Below are 20,885 nucleotides of genomic sequence, written 5' to 3'. Positions count from 1 at the left end.
AGATCTGCATATTTATAGAATAATGATTACAAGGTCATATATACAAATGATAATATAATTTGTAATCTGGCTTGAATCCACTAAAATTGCATGCAAAAGCAGCTATAGATGCTTTTAGGAATTTTCTCAAAATGAACATAAAAGTACCCTGTAAAATTTATACCATGATGCACATTAAAATCTCTGTTGAGCAGGCCAGGAAAGCTAACTCCAATGCAAACCCACAGTTTATATATTATGAAAGTGCCAACATAAAAGCATCAAGACTGCAGGAAATGGGAGTGTTTCAAACTCTCTAGAGAAGGCCAAATTACAGTTCTGTGTATGATCCATGCGCTACCAGTCTGTCATATCTCCTGCCACAGGTTAATAAATGCCACAACGCAAGCTGAAAACTCCAGTGTATCTTGTTTCAGACCAGAACAAAGAAGTGGGAAAACTCGCCAATTAACATCAGTGAAAGCAAACCATGCTGCTTCCCTTTAAATAACGAGTCAGGAACATTTGGTTCTTCTCAGGAGAGAAATCTTCTCTTAAAGAACTGTTCCCTGGTTGAATCTTCCTTTTCATTCCTGATCCTGAATCATTTTAAACCAGTCAGAAGGGTATCAAACCTCTGGCCCAACTCCCAGCACACATACCCAACTGCCTCACCAAACAGCCAGCTGCTCTCCCAGGTCCTTAAGGAATCCATCAGCACGCTTACAGAGACTTCATCTGCAAATTCAGGCTTGGGTTAGGAGCCTGATGGGCAGTGTTTTTTCTCATTGAGATTGGAGAGAAAGCTGTACAACATGTGTGGACATTGTGTAGCCCTCAATTTCTAGGATTTATCTGCGTGATGTACCTGAACACTGTTTTTCACATTTCAGAAGACATGGTGCTGGTTATAGCTTCTGCTTACCCTGTTTCCAAAGTTACCATCAACATTACCTCAGAAAGTTCAAGCATTTTTAACTGCTCAAGTGCAATGAAGATTTTCAGTATAAAACAATCCTTTATATATTATATTCTCCAGTTCAATTTAGCAGTGGGAAAAACAAAACAAAACAACACAAAAACCACACAAACAAACAAAAAAACCACATGGAAAGTCTGGAAACAGCCTCTCCATCTGGCCTACCAGGCCTTAGATAGTGTAAATGTTTGTTCTGCCTGCTCTGGTTAGTAACTAAGTGCAAAAATAAGGTACCTATTCCATGTGCTTAGTTATGATTCTGCACAGTTTAGAGTTTGGCCCTTCACAGACAAGACACAGCAATTATCTCTCAGATTTGCTTCATTTCACATTCAGAAAACTTTCATTCTGAATAAATATGCCTCCTGCATGAGTTTGAGTGCGCAGGCTACAGCTATCAGAAAAAAGCAACCAAAGAGAAGAAGTATCCATGATGAGGGGCAGCACATAAAAGTCTCCCGAGAACCAAGAGGCTTCAGAGACCTGTGGCCCTGTTGAATCCCCAAGAACCCCCACACTCAGAGCAGCAGGACTCAGCCACATGTGAGTGTCTGCAACAGGCCCCATAACCCTAACCGCGCCCACAAGGGCAGTGGCTGTTACGCGCAGACAAAGAGTACACGATTATATGTATATACACACCTAAAGAGACAAGTGAACCTCTCTTGAGAGACTTTCTGAACACCTTCCCAAAAGGCATTGGTGGGCCAATACGACCCCCTACTTCTGGGAGGCCACTGGGTTGGCCTCCAACCAAGTTAAAAATGACTGAGTGTGTGTGAACTGTGTGAGCAAATGAATGCATTGTGTGAATAGTTATCTCTTATTAATAATGGATTAATTCTATTAATAACAGCAGTTGATTTAATAAAAGTTGTTCCAATACTGGTTGTGATTTGTGTGTCACCCTCACTCTATCAATGAAAAGGGAATGTACAACAGCACATGTAGATTAAAAGAGTAGCACAAGTTTAGGACTGGTATTTAAAAAAAACAAAAGAAAACACATTTTTGAAGGGTCAGATAAAGGAACACTTACAAAAGACAATAATTAAACGTATGTCAATTGATTCAATCCCAGGTTCCTATGTGAGGACTAAAATCATGGCAAACATCAAATGATTCAAGCTGTCTCAGTACCCTCTTTGAAAGTTAACCTCATAAATGACTTGTTCTTAGGTCTGAACCCTTTGGTCCTGCTAGAATAAACTGGCAGATAGTGATCTAAAAATGTCAAGCATACAACCAAATATAATGAAAGATGCATTTTTCTTCCTTTAGAAATATTTTCAACATATATCTCACATGGCGTATGGAACATGTGAAATGCACTTTTTTCTTTCTATTCAAGGACCATAGAAGTCCCCTTACAACATCCTTCCAGGAATTAGACATTCCAGAAGACCTTTATTCAAGCCATAAATGCTACATACTGACTATCACATTGCAGTGCTAATCAACTGTTGGGCCAATGCAGTAAATAAGTCTTAACAGTTCTGCAGGGTGGTTTGTGCTTCCTGTGATGTCACTCCATGCATGTTCTTCTATTTCTACAAACTTGCTCTTTGGATGGGCAGAATAAGTGTGTGTCAGGACAGAATAAAAAACGCCCTTCAAGTTCTATGTAATTTCCCAGATACAGGTGAAGAACAAGATATTAAAAATAAATAAATCCTTTCTTGGGATAAAACTGCTTACAGGAAAAGGGAAGAGGGATGATCAGGACAAAAAAACAATCTGCACAACTAAAGAGAGATCCAAAATTTTATATTCTTCCCTCTTGTTAAATTTGTAGGAAAGACTCAGAAAATATTGTGATCGTTTTCATGTAATCTCTCTCTACTTGTGTTTGCCTGTCTCTAAGGAAAACAACCAAGAACCAGTATGGTCCCTTGGTGGTGCCTCAAGCATTCATGGAATGTATTAAAACACTTTTTTCTTTAACATCAGTAGTCCTGCCTTAGTAAACATCTTGTGAAGAACTTCACAAATGTGTTTTTCTTAGAGGAGGAGAAATGTGCAAGTGAGGAGCAACAAAACTTACTTTCTGCTTCATTTGATTATGTCATTAAAGCTGTCTAGAAATCCAGACAAAGCCTATTTCTCCTCTCTGCTAAAATAAAACTAAGCCAACAATTTAATCTGCTGCAAAATTTGCGAGCCTCTATCAAAAGCTCTGGATGCTTATTAAGTGAAATTTTAAATTAATATGACTTTGTTTCTGTGCATTTTGATGGGAAAGCCCAAAGCGTGTGGAACCACCTTGGTGACATCCTGCACTAAATTTCTGTATCACAGACTATCTACAACCTACCTTGATTCAACATAACAGGACAGTGCAGTGTGCTTAGTAAAGAACAGAAGGTGTGCACTTTGTGCTTGATCACTTAAAAATAAAGAGGCTCTGCTCCCTTCCTTTTTTTTATTCTAATATATATAATTTCTAGGACCACACAAGGCACAGAATTGTCATTCGAAAAACTCAGCTGTAATTTTTTTCTTGAGGCTTTTTCCAGTAACCTATCAGCAGTTCCGTTATTTTTATTCTTTCTGTCATCACTATGTATATAACAGACTTTTAAACAAAAGCATAGTGCCATCTACTGTGCAATATGAGTTACCCTGAAAACAAATAGAAATTTTTGTGAATTAACAGACACCTGAAACAAAGACACATACTTCTATAAATCCTAAAACTCGGTACTTGTAGACTGAGATAAAGGTGACTTCTACTAACAAGTTTGATTAAATTTGAAATACAAGTTTTTTCAAAGTGACAATAAAATTCTTTGGAGAATATGTACATTTATTAAAACTTACTCTAATCAGATGCACTGGAAAACTAAGAATGAGCTCCTTTAACTGTGAATTTATTTTGAAAGCAAATTAATTCTTAACACTGGAAAAACAGAGTTTATAGCACTAGCCAAAGTTTCCATGCCAAGTTTTAGCAGAAAAACTTGGCAGCCTTTCTTTGTAGCATTTACATCTAAATAAGTATCCACACCACAGCAACTTGTAAAAACATGATCACAAAAGGGCTTTCTCAGTTCTAGAAATACTCCAAATCTTTTAAAGAACTCCAAATTCCCTGAAAAACAGTGTTCTGTAACAGCAAAATTACTGTAGCATTTTAGAAGTGTAAAGTCTGGTGCATTGGGATATTGACAAAATATTTAATATAGTTACTTTTAAAAATTTAAGATCCATAGTACATAATGGCTTGAGAAATACTTAAAATGATTAGTATAAAAAGCAGTATTAACTGTCATGAGTGACACCGAGGCATAACGAATTCAATTTATTCCATATATCTGTAAGCAGAGAGAAACAATCAAAATGCAGTGAAGGAGTCCTACTCAAGATCATCACATATGGTTGTAGGACCATATGTTGGGAAACTACAGACAAGAGAGACTGCGATGCAACATGCTTTTTACAGGTATGTAGGTAGATTACTGTATCCGAAATTTTGAAACACCAAAAGCTGATTGAAAGCAGTCACCTCGAAACTTTGCATACACAAATGTAACACCAACAGCTAAGTAGTCTAGACATAAGGCCTACTGCCCTTCCTCACCCTGGCAGCTCATTACTTATTTTAAAAGGATTGGGTTCAATCCTACAGGAGACAACAAAGCTGTATTTAAGCTCTGGCCTCTGTGACTCAGCTTGTGAGATTGCTATAGAAATCATAAGAGCAGTGAAATGACCCAGATATTTAGAAAAGAATTACATCCCATTCTGCAATGTATATGCTGACTCCATAAAAATAATATTTCATTCCCTAAAGGCAGGCCAGCAAGAATCTTAAACACACAAAGAGTGTTTTATATACAAGAAAGTATTAGAGAAAAACAAGAATGAAAAATTAAAGTTACAATTATGCAAGAAATAGTTCCATTCCTCCTTGTCTTTCCACAGAGGCTTAAAAAATTATAGAATAAACAAAACATTTTTTTTTTCCTAAAAGAGAAAAATTTTTAAATTATTGAAAATGCTTAATTGCTTATTCAAACAACTGTATTTGTTGGAATTGTGTTCTTGCTTCTGTTCTGGACATAAACCCATTAGATTTTTCAATTAAATTAACTCAGAATTTTACACTTTTACAAAAGTGAAAAAGCTTTAAGGTTAAAAACCATAAAACTACTGTATACACAGAAATGAGTAAGAAGAATGAATAATAATTCTATAAACAATTCTTCAGTATTTTGCCCTTTTGTTAAAGCCTTAATAAATTCAAACTAATGCAGATCACTATTACATTTTAAAAGAAATACCATGGATTACATGCTTTAACTTACAGTTAATTAATAAAAAAGAAGCTATAGTGCAAAACAGTTTCACAGAAAATGAAAGTTTTTATAAATACTTTCAGAAGTGCTTTTTAAAAAGTACTTTGAAATTACTAGAACTGCCAAAAGAAGGTGGTTTTACAAGCTGCTGAAATTTTCATATAGCAGCAGACCAAAAAGGACTAAAGATATCATTAGCAAAACAGTCCTGTGGATGCTGTTTGCGTTTTTATGTAATTTTTTTTACCTTCATTGAAGAAGCTGCATAGAGCATATCCTCAAGACTGAAATGGCAACACTGGTTAAGGTATTCCTGACAAAATTCTTGAATCAATTGTAGATTATACAGGCTGTCAGCCAAAGACATTGTCTCTTTCAAACAAATATCTAAAAAGGAAGAATAAAAGCAAAGATTAGATACAGTTACAGATTTGCAAAGAAGTGCTTTTTTCTTTGCTGGATTCTGAAGCATTTTCTGGATAGATTCAAACTTTTTTTTTTTTTTAACCTAGAGGCTTTTATTTGTGTATTTCAGAAACTTAAGATATTACGACTCTACATTTTATCTTTGCAGTTTTATATCTTCAGACATTTTTCTAAACATGAATTTTGTTTTTTCCACTAGAATAGGAATATATTGTGTATTACCCATGGTAAAGATGTTTATGAGCATTCAGCATCACGCAGCTATGAAAAAAAGCAGACATGATGCTAAAATGTAGCAGAAATTTTATTCCCCGTAGTGACAGAGCAGCACTGTACAAAGCAGTAATGAGATGCCAGTCTGGATTTCTGTGTACAATTATGACCATCCATATTCAAGAAAGATGAACTGAAACCAGACTAGTTGCAGAGGAAAACTATTGAGAATAATAATGGGAATGAAAATCCACTTCAGAAGGGGAGACTGAAAAGGCTTGGTTCAGTAGCCTGGGCAAAACTACAGAAAGAAAATATATCAAAAAGCTAGATATCAGATTAGGAGAATCTGTTCAATCCAAAGGGCACTGCTGGAAGAACAACACAGGCACCTAGACAGGCTATAAGCACATTTAGGTAGAGAACAAGAATAACATTTAAAACCATGTAAAAAATGAAGCTCTGCAACAGTGGGTAAAAAGAGTAGATATTTTAAAGAGCTAGGCAATTTTTAAACAGAACATGATAAATTCATGAAAGGGATCATATAATTTCATACAATAGCCAATTTCTTGACTCACTGACATAGGGAGTCCTTTCTAGTCCTGTGTTCCTTGAAGGAAACCTAGATTTGAAAGCTAAACAAAGTTTTAAAGAGAAGAAACGATCTATTTCAGACTACAGAGAACTCTAGGTTAATAGTTTTTTCTTTTTTGTTAATGCATTTTTAAGCATTTCTGCATATGCATTTTTGTTACCTGCTTTCCTCAGTTCCAATACAGAACTAAATCTTAGTGAAATTTAACATGCATCAAAAAATCTATGACTTAAATACAGGGAAGATGAGCAAAGTCTTTTTGAAGTGCTTCTAGTTGCTTCAGTGTATCTTTGAATTTGCTTCTGAGACAACGACATGCATTTTTATATATCTTTAGGGGAGATGATGTCAGGACACCTAATAAGAACGTTACAACTAAAGTTCCAAAGATGACATGTGCCTTGTCTTGCTTCAAGTGAGATGCTGGAGGAAGCTGCTGGTGAGTACATATGTGGTCATGCAAGCTATACAAGACCTTTCAGACTGTCTGTATCTTTCATCCATGCTAAAACAGTAAGAAGGAACTAGGTGTTACCCCCATTCAACACTAACCAAGTTTTAACTCTTCCCTAATTGCATACAAGAGTATATATTTGGCTGCAACATGTATGTAAATTGAAAGTTGTATTCTTTAAAATTCACAAGCCGAAGGAAGGTGAATGCATGAATCCTAGAGCCTTTCATCTTCAACGCCTATTGTGCTGGAAGCTTCCTATAAAGTGGTGTGTATATGAGTTCCATATTTCAGGCCTTAGCAAACTTTATACCCTTGTTCATATTCCTGGATTTCTCAGGGTGCTTCTGTGTAAGTGTTCCCACGACATCAAAGGTATCATGGACAGAACACAGGCAGAAAATGATGGGTGTTAGCTGCCAAGACATTTTACAACTACATAAGGCTCTTAGTTGCCAAGAGGAAGATAAGACTTTAAACAGGCCACTGAGCAAAAGAACAAGATGAAGCTGCTCATCATGAGAGACAATTGCTACTATAGAACAAGCAGATGACATCAGTACACTTTAGACTATATATTTTTGTTTACTCCATAAATGATATTGCTAACTATCAGGTGAACTAAAAGTCCAAAACACAGAGCAACTATTCGCCATGCAGTGCAGCTATGCAGAGCTTGACTAATTCTAACCTCTTCCATGTTTTATATCTCTAACTGCTTAGAGTCACAAGAAAGCACTTAGGCAGCTTCCAGAATACGAGTTTCCCTGGTGGTTTCAAGTTTCATACCACAAAAGCAAATGTGTTGCCACAATCAGATATGTAATAACCTTAGTATGTTTATATTAGCCTGGTAACATAGAAGCAAGCACAACATGGAGGAACACCTTGGTCCCTTTTATTTAAATGCAAAAATAAATAGGTACAAAGTTAATATTAAATCCACCACACTCAAATTATGCTTCTTGCATATCGTATTTAAACACTTTCCTTCACATAGTTATCAAACACAAACATTTAAGCTTTTACGGACATTTGTTCACGAGCTGAGAAACAAGTTAGCCATACCCTCCAGCCTGACGATATCTGGACAGTAGAAGTGGATCAGGGCTGCTAGAGCACAACCATCTGTACCATCTTTTAGCAGATTCTCCACAAGTGGAATGCAGGGCAGCTGTTTAAGCAATGTTTGCTCCTTCCTGTAACGAGCCTACAATATAGAATGAGGAAACTTAGAAAGATGAAAGCTCTGAAACATATGAAACAGATTCATACTATAGGTTTTACACTCTTTTAGGGAAAAAGCTGTATTCAATAAATAGCTGAATATTCTCAGTGTTAAATTTCTTAAAACTATTCGTGCTATGCCCCATTTTGATTGTCATAAATAATACCTAAGAGGAAAGGAACCTACAATGCTAGTATTGAGCCTTTCTTTCAAAACCACCAAATTCTGATTATTGCTGTATAGTACACTGAAATAAATAACATCATATACTGTATTTAACATCCAACACTCATTGTCATACAATCAGAAATGATCTATGTGTAAACACGAGACAAATCCTTAGCTGATGTAACTTCAGCTTACCGGCAAATCAAATGACTCTGTGAAGTTAACACACCTAAGAATCTTGCCCAAAATCTCATTCATATAACTGACTTAATGACAAATTCAGAAACAAAGAATTCTGTATCTGATCAACTCCATTTCTGTTACTAATGTGTCACTACAAGCAATCATAACCATAGAGAAGCATTAATGGTCAAGTGTTATGGCCATGCAGTGGCCAAGTTACAGAAGGAAACAGTTTTAAAAACAACTATTTGTATAAAGAGATGATTAGTTCAGACTACTAAGGTAGTATTTATCCACGGTGAAAATATTTTTCATGGGTTTAAGTTTTGTGCAGGAAGAGTGGGGCTTACTTAAAAAAATGATATTCATCATTCTTAGTTTCTTTTCACTTTTTCCTGGGAAATGAAACACACATGGAAGGAATCGATACAGATCTTAATTTGATAATATTATTTACTAAGACTTATTTTTTAAAACAGTACGGAAAGCTTAATTTTTTATTCATGCCACAGAACTACTTATGACGCCAAGAGTGTTTCTGAGTTGATTTTACCCTATTTTCATTCATCTATACACACTAAACTGGAAGTTTCCCGGTAGGGACTCTGAGAAGTCTTTGTTAGTCTTCACAGCAAATCTGAAGCTGACAGTTCCCATCCTCTACTGTCCACCTTTTGGGTCTGCTGGAGCAACTGCTGATGGGGCTTCTTGGTAAGACCACTGACTGAGCTACATCATCCCTCTCCTCCTTGGTTTCTGAAGTTAATGAGAGGACAGGGCTGGAGGTTTTATGGGTGGGGTGGGAATCATTTAGGATAGCGTTGCTGGCAAAGAAGTCTGAAACCACAGACTAACCCTGAAGGCTACACTTACTCTCACTGGATTTCTGTCAAGGATCACATGGAATTATCTTTAGCGAATGTCATTGTCCTCTAACTGACCCAAGAAGTAGAAGTAGTCTGGCACCAGCAGACACATCAGTTCTAGAAATGTAAAGGGCTTGTATTTGGCCCAGAGAACTTTTCATTTAACCAATTAATATTCAATAAACCCCCGAGAGTCAGTTTTTATTTTATACTTGAATAGTACTGGTATTTATGTGTCAAGTATGCTGTATAAAAATAGAAATGCAATTTTTTGCATGCTATGGGAAATGATCAGTAGCACCAAAAATAATCATTCTAGTGTTTCACTCATTATTAGTATTATTTTCCCCAGGTCAGTAATACTCCCTACTATTGCTAATGAAATAGGCCAGTTATGCATGCAGTGCAAGTTTGCTCTTTTTCACTCTATGGCAATCCAATTACCCACTATGATGAAAATCCGGTAAGTTTCAAATACCATGTTAATATGTCCACGTACTTCCTCTTCAAAATGACTGAAGTTAAGTGTCTGAAATATTACAATTTCATTATAAAATAATAAAATATACAGGATATAGATGGACTCAAACATCATAGTCCAAGCAGCCCTGTGTAATTTATATATTCTTTTAAATAGCATCTTTTTTAAATGGATTGTTCAGAAATATTTTAAATTGTTAAGACAGTAGTTTTGCATAATAAAATCTGTGAAAAAGTCTACTGTCACTTTAACGATGCCCCCACTGGCCTTATGAACAACACCTTCAGATTCTGAAAACTGTGTCATATCATTAAAGTGGACCTAGAAAGAACACTTAATTCATTGTAGAGAGTATGCCAGGCACGTTACTTTGAGAAAAATGAACTTCTAGAACCTGATATGCTAGATTCATTAGGGTGTAACAGATGTAGTGTTCTAATTTGGTTGAAAAGATAAAAGAAATTATAATGAAAAATAGAAGACACTGGTAATTGCACTGCATTTTTAATATTCCATTTGAAGAAACTCTTCTCATCAGTTGTGAAGTTTGCTACTAAATATGGATGCAATAATGCAAAAGACAAACCTCTCTATTATAAAACTATAGTGCTAATTTAAACATAAATGCTAATACAGTCATATTGTTTCTGAGATCCTAAACCAGCCCGATTTAGTATCTTTGAGCTTATTCCACTTAAGGCTAGGTATAGCTGAGACACTTGCATATAAACAAGGTCAGCGCACCAGCTACTCTGGCAGAAGCGATTATGTGCATTCCTAGTTATTCATTAATAATGAACCCTCTGATACATTTACTGTGAAGCAGATAACATGTTGTAAATCTGCTTCTCTGACTAAGTTTTCAGCTGCCTATATGCTCAGGAATATCTCTCTCGCTGTGAAACACTTGCTCTATGTAAAGGGAAGAGATCAGAAGACTGGTTGAACTGTTAGAGCAGCTTCAGCCACTGCCTTCCTACTATACTATCAAGCAGCACTTGGGTTTCACCTGTATCTCTACTAAGCCAACAAGCTCAAATTAACATAAATAGCACTAGTTCAAGTTGTTTATGAACAACTGACAGGCAAATTAGAGCTAGCTTTTCAATAGATTGAATATTTTGTATTTTTAATATCATTTTTATGCAATGAAAAAGAATAATCAGTAAACACCTTAGGCAAAAATACAACAAAAATGTATTATGAAACGGCTTTTAAGTAGCCATCTTATTTTGTAGAAATGAAAAAAAAAAGTGCTTAAATTTCTGAGACAGGCCTTTTTTGTTGTTTGCTTTTTGATTTTGGTTTGTTTTGTTTTATATTATTCCCTCCATTTAATTATGCTATCTTAATTCCAAAAGAAAAAGGACTACACTGTGAAGACCAGTGTATATGTGTGTCAACTGTACTACCTAGCATTACAGGGAAATTGCCCATATAGCATAAACTGTTATGAATTTGTGTACTGATTAGTCAGCTGAAAACAGTACTTTTAAACTGGTTTTCCTGAGACCAAGTAATTTCTGTTGTTGCCCACATGCAATTGCCTTGTTATTTTTAATTGTCTTCGCAATGTATGAACAATTTTTACTAGTTATGACAAGTAACTGATTCAGCAGTCGCACAGATATTTGGTAATCCTTAGATTAAAGATCAGAATTAGTTCTTTGGAATTCAGGCCAGAAGTATGCAATTCTGCACATACCTAAATAGCTGACTATTCTGTTCCCAGTCAAACCTGTTGTAGAATAAACAATCTGAATGCATTTCAGGGGTGAATTACTACATGATAAAGGAAACTAATGATAATCCCAAAATGACACAGCACAGAGAAAACAAACTTTATTATTATTATTGCAGACCTGAACAGTTACTTTGTATAGCTTTTAGTGAGATTAATCTCACTAAAAGTAGACCACTTTAGGTTACTTGGTGTGGGGAGAGATTAACAAAGAGATTAAGATTTAATTTTGAGACTGAGATTTCAGTCTTAATTCATCTGAAAAACTAGGGAATTCTAGACAAATGGTATAATATTTGCATATTGTTATAATAAAATCAGAAAATGTCAGATTCCATGTGGAATTAACAATCAAAAATTATTTCTGCAAGTCTCTTAAGAGAGTCAGTATCAAATAACATATGTTTACTGAAATCTTATGAAAAAGTGGTTTGCAAAAAACCTGTTCATTTGACATTAGTCAGTAACAGGTAGCACTGCTTTATACAAACCCATAGAGAACTTCACTTCTTGACAAGTAATTCCTTATCCAGCATCATATTTTACATATATTTTGCACAGATTACCTTGCAAAATAAGCTTCTGTATTATGCACACCTTTGCAGAGCAATCTCGTATAAAATTATCTTGTAGAGATAAATGAAATGAATGATTAGACCAGCATGACATGGACAAAGCCATTCCGAAAATAAGCTATTTGATCAAAGTGAAGCAGTTGGGCAAACTTACAGGAACCAGTTTCCAAAACCATTTGGTAGGAGACTTCAGAGGAAGCAGTAGGGAAAAAGAATAAAAGCAAAAAGCAAAAAAAAAAAGGAACATTTTATCAGATTTCATAAATTACTTGTACAAAGCAATTTTCTTTAACATTCTCAGTTTTCTATAACAGTGAATTGTAATTTAATGGTAAGTATGAGTGCACTGTAACTGTATTCAACTAATTATCAGAAGTAACACTGGAGATATATGTCTGCAGTCGTTGTAGATCAACATTATAATTTTCCCACATGAACAGAAAAGATTGTCAGATCAATGCAGTTTTATTTAATGCTTTCACACATCTAATTGTACCCTACATATGCAAACCAGTTCAAGAATTCATTTGAGACTTGAAGTCATGATATCACAAGTATCAAAATGAACTCCAGCAGCACATATGGGAAAGCAGGAAAGCTAAAGCAATGAAAGAAAAAGTATAAACACACTGTAGTACGGTACAACCAAATGTAGTGAAGGTCACATTAGTTACTTCAAGCCAAACAGTTATGTTAATAACATTTAACAATATTTTTAAACATTCATATGACAGTTTTCAGAACAAGAAGAGATGCAGGCAGTTATAGTTTTGCAATGACAAATCACATTACCATCATCTGCATGATGTGCAATGACCTGAAATGTAGATGAAGTTTTGGCTACTGGCAGAGAAATGATCAGAACTGATAAATATAATTCTAAACCCACACACGATCAAAAAATACAACACCCAATTATAAAGAACAAGTGTTACAAATATAAAATTTGACCTAAAAGCATAATCTTCAACACACTGAAGTCAGTGAATTTTTCTGTAACTCTATACACTAGTCCGGCAGAATATTTCTACTATTAAGAAAAAACCCCATTGTGTAGTAGTATTATAAAAACACAGAGAAAACTTTGCCACTATTAATTTCATTGTAGAAATTAAAAAAAAAAAAAAAAAAAAAATCAAACCAATTATAGAAGTGCAAGAAAGAATATATATATATTTTTATGAAGAGAAGTATTTTCTGGAAGTAGCGAAAAAGCAGTTTTAAAACTACTATGGAAAAAACTGCTAACGGAAACTGCTTATTTTATGTAGTAGTTAAAGTACTGCACTTCTGTGAAACCCTTAAAATACTGTAGTAATAAAACAAAGCTTTTCTGTAAAAAAGCAGTTGTACATGAAAGCGTGTGCATTAGTAATACTACTGTTCTCAACATTTTTTTCTTTCATTTAACTAGACTGTTACAGTGGAGAATCCCAAAGCCACTCAGAAGAAACTATAAGATGCATGATCATGTGTGGCTCTGGACATTTCAGTCACTAAAGCACTTCCCATAGGGTTCAGTTTCTTTTCACCTCACTAAAATACAGTCAGTGTATGGAAAAGTATGTGAATTTGAAAACAAATGATCTTAATTTTCAACTTCAATCAAGAATTCTAAAACTTACCATAAAGCAAGGTTTTAAGTAAATCAACTGAGATCAGACCTGGGCTGCCTATCATTCTACTTAACACTGACTGGAACATTCTTCAATTTACCAGGGTGAAATGTTTTTCAGACTTGGACTCAAAAGGTCCATCAGTATATATTTAATGTTAGCCTGAAGAACTACTCTTTGAAAAAAGCACACAGTTATTTCAATTCCAAAGACCAGCTCTCTGTATCAGTACTAACTTAACTCAAAACTATCAATGCAATATATATTTTTGTCCATGTGGCTGAAACCATGGTTGAGACAACTATGAACTTGCTTCAAGAGGCTGAAAGACTGAGGATAATCAGGTTTAAATTCAAGTATACCATAAGATGTATAAACATACACTTTGTAAAGGCACTCGTAGAAAAGAGATAAAGAAAAGCCAAAATCTCTTTGACAACATAATGGGAATTTAATGGCTGTTGAATTGGAACTTTATACCAAAAGGAATAAACTTTTTTCCACTGGAACTTATTAAAAGTCAGTCACTGTAAAACAAATTGAGCAGAGAATTCTGACTGAGTTCAAGAAAAGTCTCTCTTCTTTTAAACTTGGGGGTTTTTTTAAAAAAAAAAACAAAAAACAACAAACAACCAAACCAACCAAAAAGACCCCAAACAACCACAAAGCAAAACATAGAATGAAAGAATAAAACAGTCCCTCAGGTTAAGGGCTTATAGTTTTGAAAGATGGATGTTTAATCTCCCCTTAACATAGTTTTGAACATGACTATGATAAATTTAACTCAGTATAAATTCAACCTACGGTGCCAAAAAATGGTAGTCATGCTCTTCATTAAATACTTGTTTCTGCTGTCTTCCTTGCACTATCATTTGTGTTCATGCAACTGTGCATTAATTCAATTAATTGGGTCAAGAAGCTGATCCTGCTGCAAACTTTCCTTCTTGATAGGTTAGCTTTTGCTAGCAGTGTAGATTTATAACACATTAAATTGAAAGTGGAAATATGTCATTAGTGTTTTACCTTCACACAAAAAGTTGCACTGTTTAAACTAATTTTAACAAATGTTCTAAGAATTCAGGTCTTCGGATGAATACTCTCACGTATGTTTCTTTCATAGGATTTGCACTGATTTGGCTTAAATCTGTTAAAACTGATTCAGTCTATATCACAAAAGCAGACAGAAAAATAGCATTTTTTTGGGAAAGCTTTAACTACTCGGAAAATCAGTAGCTTAACCAGTGCAACTGTACATTCAGCACATATTATTCCATGGAAGCCTGAAAACAAAAGCTATTCACTACAAGAGTTGAAATCCAAATTCTGAAAGAAGATGCAGAGACTCTACCAGAAAAGGACGAGGTTACCACAAATCCCTGGCAAATTAAGAACCCCAGAGGACTACCTGGAATTAAAACCCAAGTATACTCCTTCCTCTCATCTTCTACAGGAAGCTAGCAGCAGAAGAAAGTGAAAGAAAACCAAAGTAATCTCATAACCTGTTAATACTGTTTTTATCTGTCCAGAAATAGAAAATAGCAGTGGTATCACTTATTAATCTGTGTATATGATGCTTACAATGTAGAGTTTTACCATTTACTGCCAAAAGTGTCACTGAATTTGTAACATAGTAGTAAGGTATTAATTTGGCAGGTTTGAGGATTATGCTGAAATTATTTTTCACACCTGTTAATTTATGAATTTATCACAGTAGGAAATTATAAAGTAATTTAAAAGTCTACTCATTACCTTTGTTTTACCTTTTAGGAACATCACTTTGCTGCCTCTTGATCAGAAACTAAAATTAAAGAGAAGCTTCCCCTAATGACTATAATTATCTATTCTTTCCATGTTTGTTTGGCCATCTCTCTAAATCAGCAGAAGCGGCATTCTTAATTTAGTTACAGTTCAAATCCTGACCACACCTTAGAAACTCTTAAGGTTAAATAGCCAAAGCTGTTTGGCTAGAGCAGAAGGGAGATTGCAAAGCTTCTTAAATTTTAGAATGGAATCATCACCTTCTGAACTACTAACTGTGTTGGTAACATGGAGAAATGTTATTTCTAAATTACAAAACAGAGCCCCAACCTGAAAAGGATGGAAGACAGAAAAGAAGCACAATAAAACATTCCAGTTCCCCTTCACCCTACATTTTAAAATACAAATAGAAGCAGCAGTTAGGAGTTTAAAAACATCAAAGAAAGAAAATAAAACAATTCAATTCAGACACCAAGAATTAAGCTACAACTGTAATATGAGGATAGAAAATGCTATACTTAATAAATATACAGACGTATAATTTATTTTTTCACATAAAAATGGAAGGCTGTGTAATAGTACTGTTTCAGTTAATACAAAGGCTGAATTCAAATCACCTCCCCACCTTCATAATTTAAGAGAATGTACTGATACTTTTGTGTGTGCAATCACCATAAGCTTTAGCAAAATTAAGTGCAAATTTGGGAAATACTGTGAGGCACATGACAAAAAGAATTGCTGAGATTTCAGAATAATTAGCCATCAGTTGAGTAGAGCAGTGTTCCTCAAAGAAAACCTAGAGTTAACAAATCTGAATGAGTCAAAAATATGTTGCTGCCTTCCTGCATGCAAAGTGAAAAGCTCAGTAATTCAAATTCCTTAAATACTTCCAAATAGTTGACTCAATATTTCGTATTCTAGACATATTTTCTAGAAGGAGATTCCATTTTATCATTGTATGCACTGAAACTTTAAAGTACAACTGATATTTTGACACATCGTTTTCATCCTAATTTTTCTCATGTATTTCAATGTGAAGGATGGTTAACTTTCCAACAGCTTTTTAAATCTGCAATAAGTTTATGGTCAGAACAGACATCTAGGGGTCACCGGAGCCTGAGGTTTTGCCCATGCTAAGATTTTAGCTAATAAAGCTATGCTAATACAACCCCCCTAGCATGGAATACTTTACCTGACAATGTCATTTCTGCAGCTGAATCCCACACCAAGGCATATAACATAACATGTACCTTGGGATAACAGTATTGAAAATTCAGTGTATAGAATAAAAGGTCGTAATTACAAATTGTTCCATGATACGGCAACTGTAGCATAATTTGCTATTTTGCAAATGCATTTGTACATTGGCCAACAAAACACTGCTCTGATTGCGTTATAGCTTCACAATTCATATGAAAAACAACACAAATGCATATAACATTTTAATGTACATGTTTTATTCCACTGGGTCCATGTATGGGATCAGAGTTATAGACTATAAAAAGTCTTTCAATGGTTGATTCAAAGATAAACTATGAACTAAAATTTTTATCTTGCTATTCCTAATATAAACTGCAAACTCTAACATAAGTGAAAATAAATATTACTGAATTTTTACAAATACAGATAATTTTATGGCATTGCTCTGATAATAATGTTTTCTTTGATATATCTTTGTTTACCATATTAAGACTCTCATCAACTTTGGGTTTTAAAAATTATTCTCATCTTTCAAAGTGACCTAAAAACACACAAAACTTCCTACTACTATTTTCAGGAAAAAGAAAAATCACTAGAGGACAGAAGATCATAGGTTATGTCCCCAGTTCCTGTGGACTTTGTTTTATCCAAATTTGAGAAATGAACTTGTCAAGAAAATCTTATTCTCCATATTTCTATGCTATTATCACTACTGAACACAGATTAAATTATCTGTATCAGGATATATGCATCAGGGTCACACTACTATTGTAAAAAATACCATTTTCTTTTTCTGAGTCACATACTACTTAGCCTTCATCATTCCTTATATTTAAAGAACACATGTGAAAGAACATTCATTGCGTTGATGCTTTCTAAACTTGAACTTCCTATCTAGCCAGGTAATTTACAACTCCTTCAGAGTAACATTGAAAAGGAGATAGCTGCTTACATGAAAACAGACCAGGAAGGGAACTAGGATTATAGCCTTGCAGTAGCTAGGAAATCTGTTCTGCATTCAAGTTCAGAAATAATACCAAAGGGTGTTCACACCGATTACCAATTCCCCAGTAATAATTACATCACAATAGGGTAAGTGTTGTAATTCTAAAGCAAGTAGTTTTACATACTCTGGAGCTGTATGCTATCCTTCCTTATGTTGATGGGTATAATGCTATTTAAATTAAAATTGAGCTCCCTTAACAAAAGGAAAAAAATCCTGTTAGGAAAGGGAATCAAACATTATCTGTTTTTATTGTGTATGTAACAAAACTTGTTATCAAGCAGTACTTTGGATCATAGCCAGAACAATGCTTCCCATGATGCCACATACAGATTTCTCTTTCAAGATGCATGCAATGACAAGGAAAAAAACATTGAAAATCATGAATAAAAGCATGGTGATCTTTTTCACATCAGATCTGACTTCAGTTTTAATCCATTCAAAAGTATTAATTAATCTTATTAAATGCCTTAGAGCTAACATAACAGATGTTTCCCTCCTATCAAAGATTTATTTGTCAAAAAGGACAACTGGGAATAAAAAGTGCTACTCTATTAGTGTTACATTTAAATGAGTATTTTAATGGTAATGATAAAACTAATAATAAAATCACTGAATACTAGAAGTTTGCTTGCTTTCTTTAAAAACCAGTTAGAAGTTCAGTGTCTATAAATGTGTATTTACTTATACATGCTATATGCAAGCAGTTTTTGTTTACAGAGAAATGCTTATTGTTGAAAATATCTTAACTCCTATACCTACCTTCTGACCTCCTACAGATTCTGCACTGTGATGCTCTTTTAGTTTCTGTTCCTGTTCCATTATATCTTTCAAATGTTCATTTACCTAGAGACAAAACAGCTTATTCAGTGGTCTGTTCTAAGAAACAATTCATAGAAATTTGAAGTTTTCCCAAGGTCTATAAATCACTACCACCGAGTTAACTAGAAAGATTAAACAAATAATTCAGACTATAAGCTTTGAAGCGTAATCAGCAAAGATCAGTTTCGGATGCAGTCCTGGGTCACTAGTTGTTAGCTTTATATTGTACAAACTAACCTGCTTCTTATTATGCTCCAACACATTTGATTAACCATGTGTTCTTGTTAATTGTTTTGATTATGCACTGATGGTTGATCACTTCAATATGTGTTCAAATACAAACAGAACACCTTGGTTTTAAATCATGATAAATTAGACAGACAACAACCCCTGAAGAGCCAGAGACCCTTGAGCAGCCATCATAGCATCTCAACATGATAGTGACTGCTAAGATATCATATATACTGTATATTATAGTATTTTAGACTTCCCATTTATTTGCTTCTCATAATGCGTTTAACTTCTGCAAACTTTGCTTTTCGTCATCCATACACAGCAGATGAAAGAACAGCCTGTATCTGACATACTCTCAATACACTTACATACATATCCTAACCACTCATCTCTAATCAAACCATACGGACAACCAAGAAAATCACAGCTTGCTTTTCCAGTACGCATACCTTGTTTATCCAGTACATGACAGCATCCTCAATGTCATAAGGTAGATCTGTGGCTTGGAAAAAGGATGAATACTGCTGAGTGCATGCAATCACTTTCTCAACGCTGACCATCTCTACAGTATATGCCATCATAAGAGTATCAATCATGGCCAAGTGAGCACTCTACAAAGAGAAGCAGCAATACCAATTAGTTTGCAAACCAAAAGATCACTTTCTTACATATTATTTCAGAACACAGCCACATATATATATGTGAAGACCAAAATTGTGAATGCTACAAGTTTTCTGTCTCAGTGTTGGTTTTTGAATGAAAGACAAAAGCAGACAACACACATAACAAATTTGAGAATGCAATACAAAGCACAGGGACATTAAAAAAATGCTTACAGCAAATTAAAATAACTTCTGTAACAAAATTAACACCAGAAATAAAGAACTGGAAATGGAAAAAATAGGCAATTTTAATGGTTCAAACATTACATCACTTCTAACAGAGCTAAAGAGATCTTTTAAATTTGTCACTCTAGCAAAAACAAAAACCCCTGCCTGATCAATGTTACTTGTACTGGAAATAAAAGCTGAGACTGGTAAACCACTTTCGTCATCATGAAAGTGCTGCATTAATAAGAGAAAGTTATCTATTTTTGAAGTCATACTCCAGGCAGAAGACACAATTATACTATTCTTAATTAAAATTCAACATGATAGAAAATATTAATTTTTCTTCTGGTAAACTAATTATGTTATGCAGATGCAGCTGTATATGCACAACTAGGTTTAAAATAAGCATATAGTGATAAAACATATCTTCTGTTAAGAGGAGGTATGTTTCTCCTGGTATGTATTGAAAGAGCATGGCTATTTCACAGTTTGCAATAATTAAAAACAAACTATCAAAAAACACAAAAAAAAACAAAGAGGATGGCAGCCAAGATTTACACTGGATTCTTGTGACTGAATAACAAAATGATGGCAGTTGGTAGAGGCAGTGCCTACAGCTACACAGATTTGTTTCTGCTTCATGATAACAGCAGCAACAGCTCTTGAAGTACTGAACAACATTTACTATGATACAGAACAATTTCCAAAGACAGTGTTTTTTAAAAACATTGCCTTAAACACAGCTCACAATGCCAACAAAGATATCAAAGTCTTGTTAACACCATCAATTTTATAAAAAAATATTCATATAAACATCTCACAAGGTAGCTGTAACAGCCATGGCAACAGCAATGAACAACATGAGTCACACAGTAATATGCTATGTAATCATTACAGTTAAGGTAGTACATTCATATCATTTATTACAGAATTCTCAGTAGGAAAAAGATGAACAGGTCCAGATTTTGTGCTGCCCTTAGTGTTTGTATTGCCAATGAAATTGATGAAGCTGGCCTCAAAAGCAGGCTGCAACACATGCCCTTTTTTTAAAAAAAAAATGCAGTTAAATTGCTTTGTTTGGCAAAAAAAACCCGCCAACTTTTAACTTTACCTACTATCTTAAGAAATTCACAAAACTGTTCCTGGCAGTTAACCTTCCCAGAACAAGCTTATTCTCTTTGAACCTTCAGTGTGACCCAAGAGTCCCCTGTCTGCCACATACTCCACCCATGT

General features: G+C 34.6%; 1 protein-coding gene across 5 annotated transcripts in view; it reads right to left on the bottom strand.

Annotated features, from left to right (window-relative positions):
- Window positions 1–20,885, bottom strand: part of CAMSAP2 (calmodulin regulated spectrin associated protein family member 2) — an 88,801-nt gene that overhangs the window by 25,370 nt on the left and 42,546 nt on the right. For 3 of the 5 annotated variants that reach the window (XM_033000488.2, XM_033000489.2, XM_033000491.2), the window contains exons 3-7: window positions 19,272–19,433; window positions 18,529–18,612; window positions 12,344–12,376; window positions 8,016–8,157; window positions 5,504–5,643 (exon numbers count right to left, since the gene is read on the bottom strand). In XM_033000488.2, the coding sequence (XP_032856379.1) occupies window positions 5,504–5,643; window positions 8,016–8,157; window positions 12,344–12,376; window positions 18,529–18,612; window positions 19,272–19,433 (561 nt within the window). The remainder of the gene's footprint in view (window positions 1–5,503; window positions 5,644–8,015; window positions 8,158–12,343; window positions 12,377–18,528; window positions 18,613–19,271; window positions 19,434–20,885) is intronic. The other 2 variants (XM_033000490.2, XM_033000492.2) reach the window with 1 other exon arrangement.

This window comes from Tyto alba, unplaced genomic scaffold (assembly GCF_018691265.1).
Source record: "Tyto alba isolate M040663 unplaced genomic scaffold, T.alba_DEE_v4.0 Super-Scaffold_1000006, whole genome shotgun sequence".
Taxonomy (NCBI): Eukaryota; Metazoa; Chordata; class Aves; order Strigiformes; family Tytonidae; genus Tyto; species Tyto alba.
The sequence above is the reverse complement of the archived record's forward strand: the minus strand, read 5'-3'. Positions and strand labels throughout refer to the sequence as shown.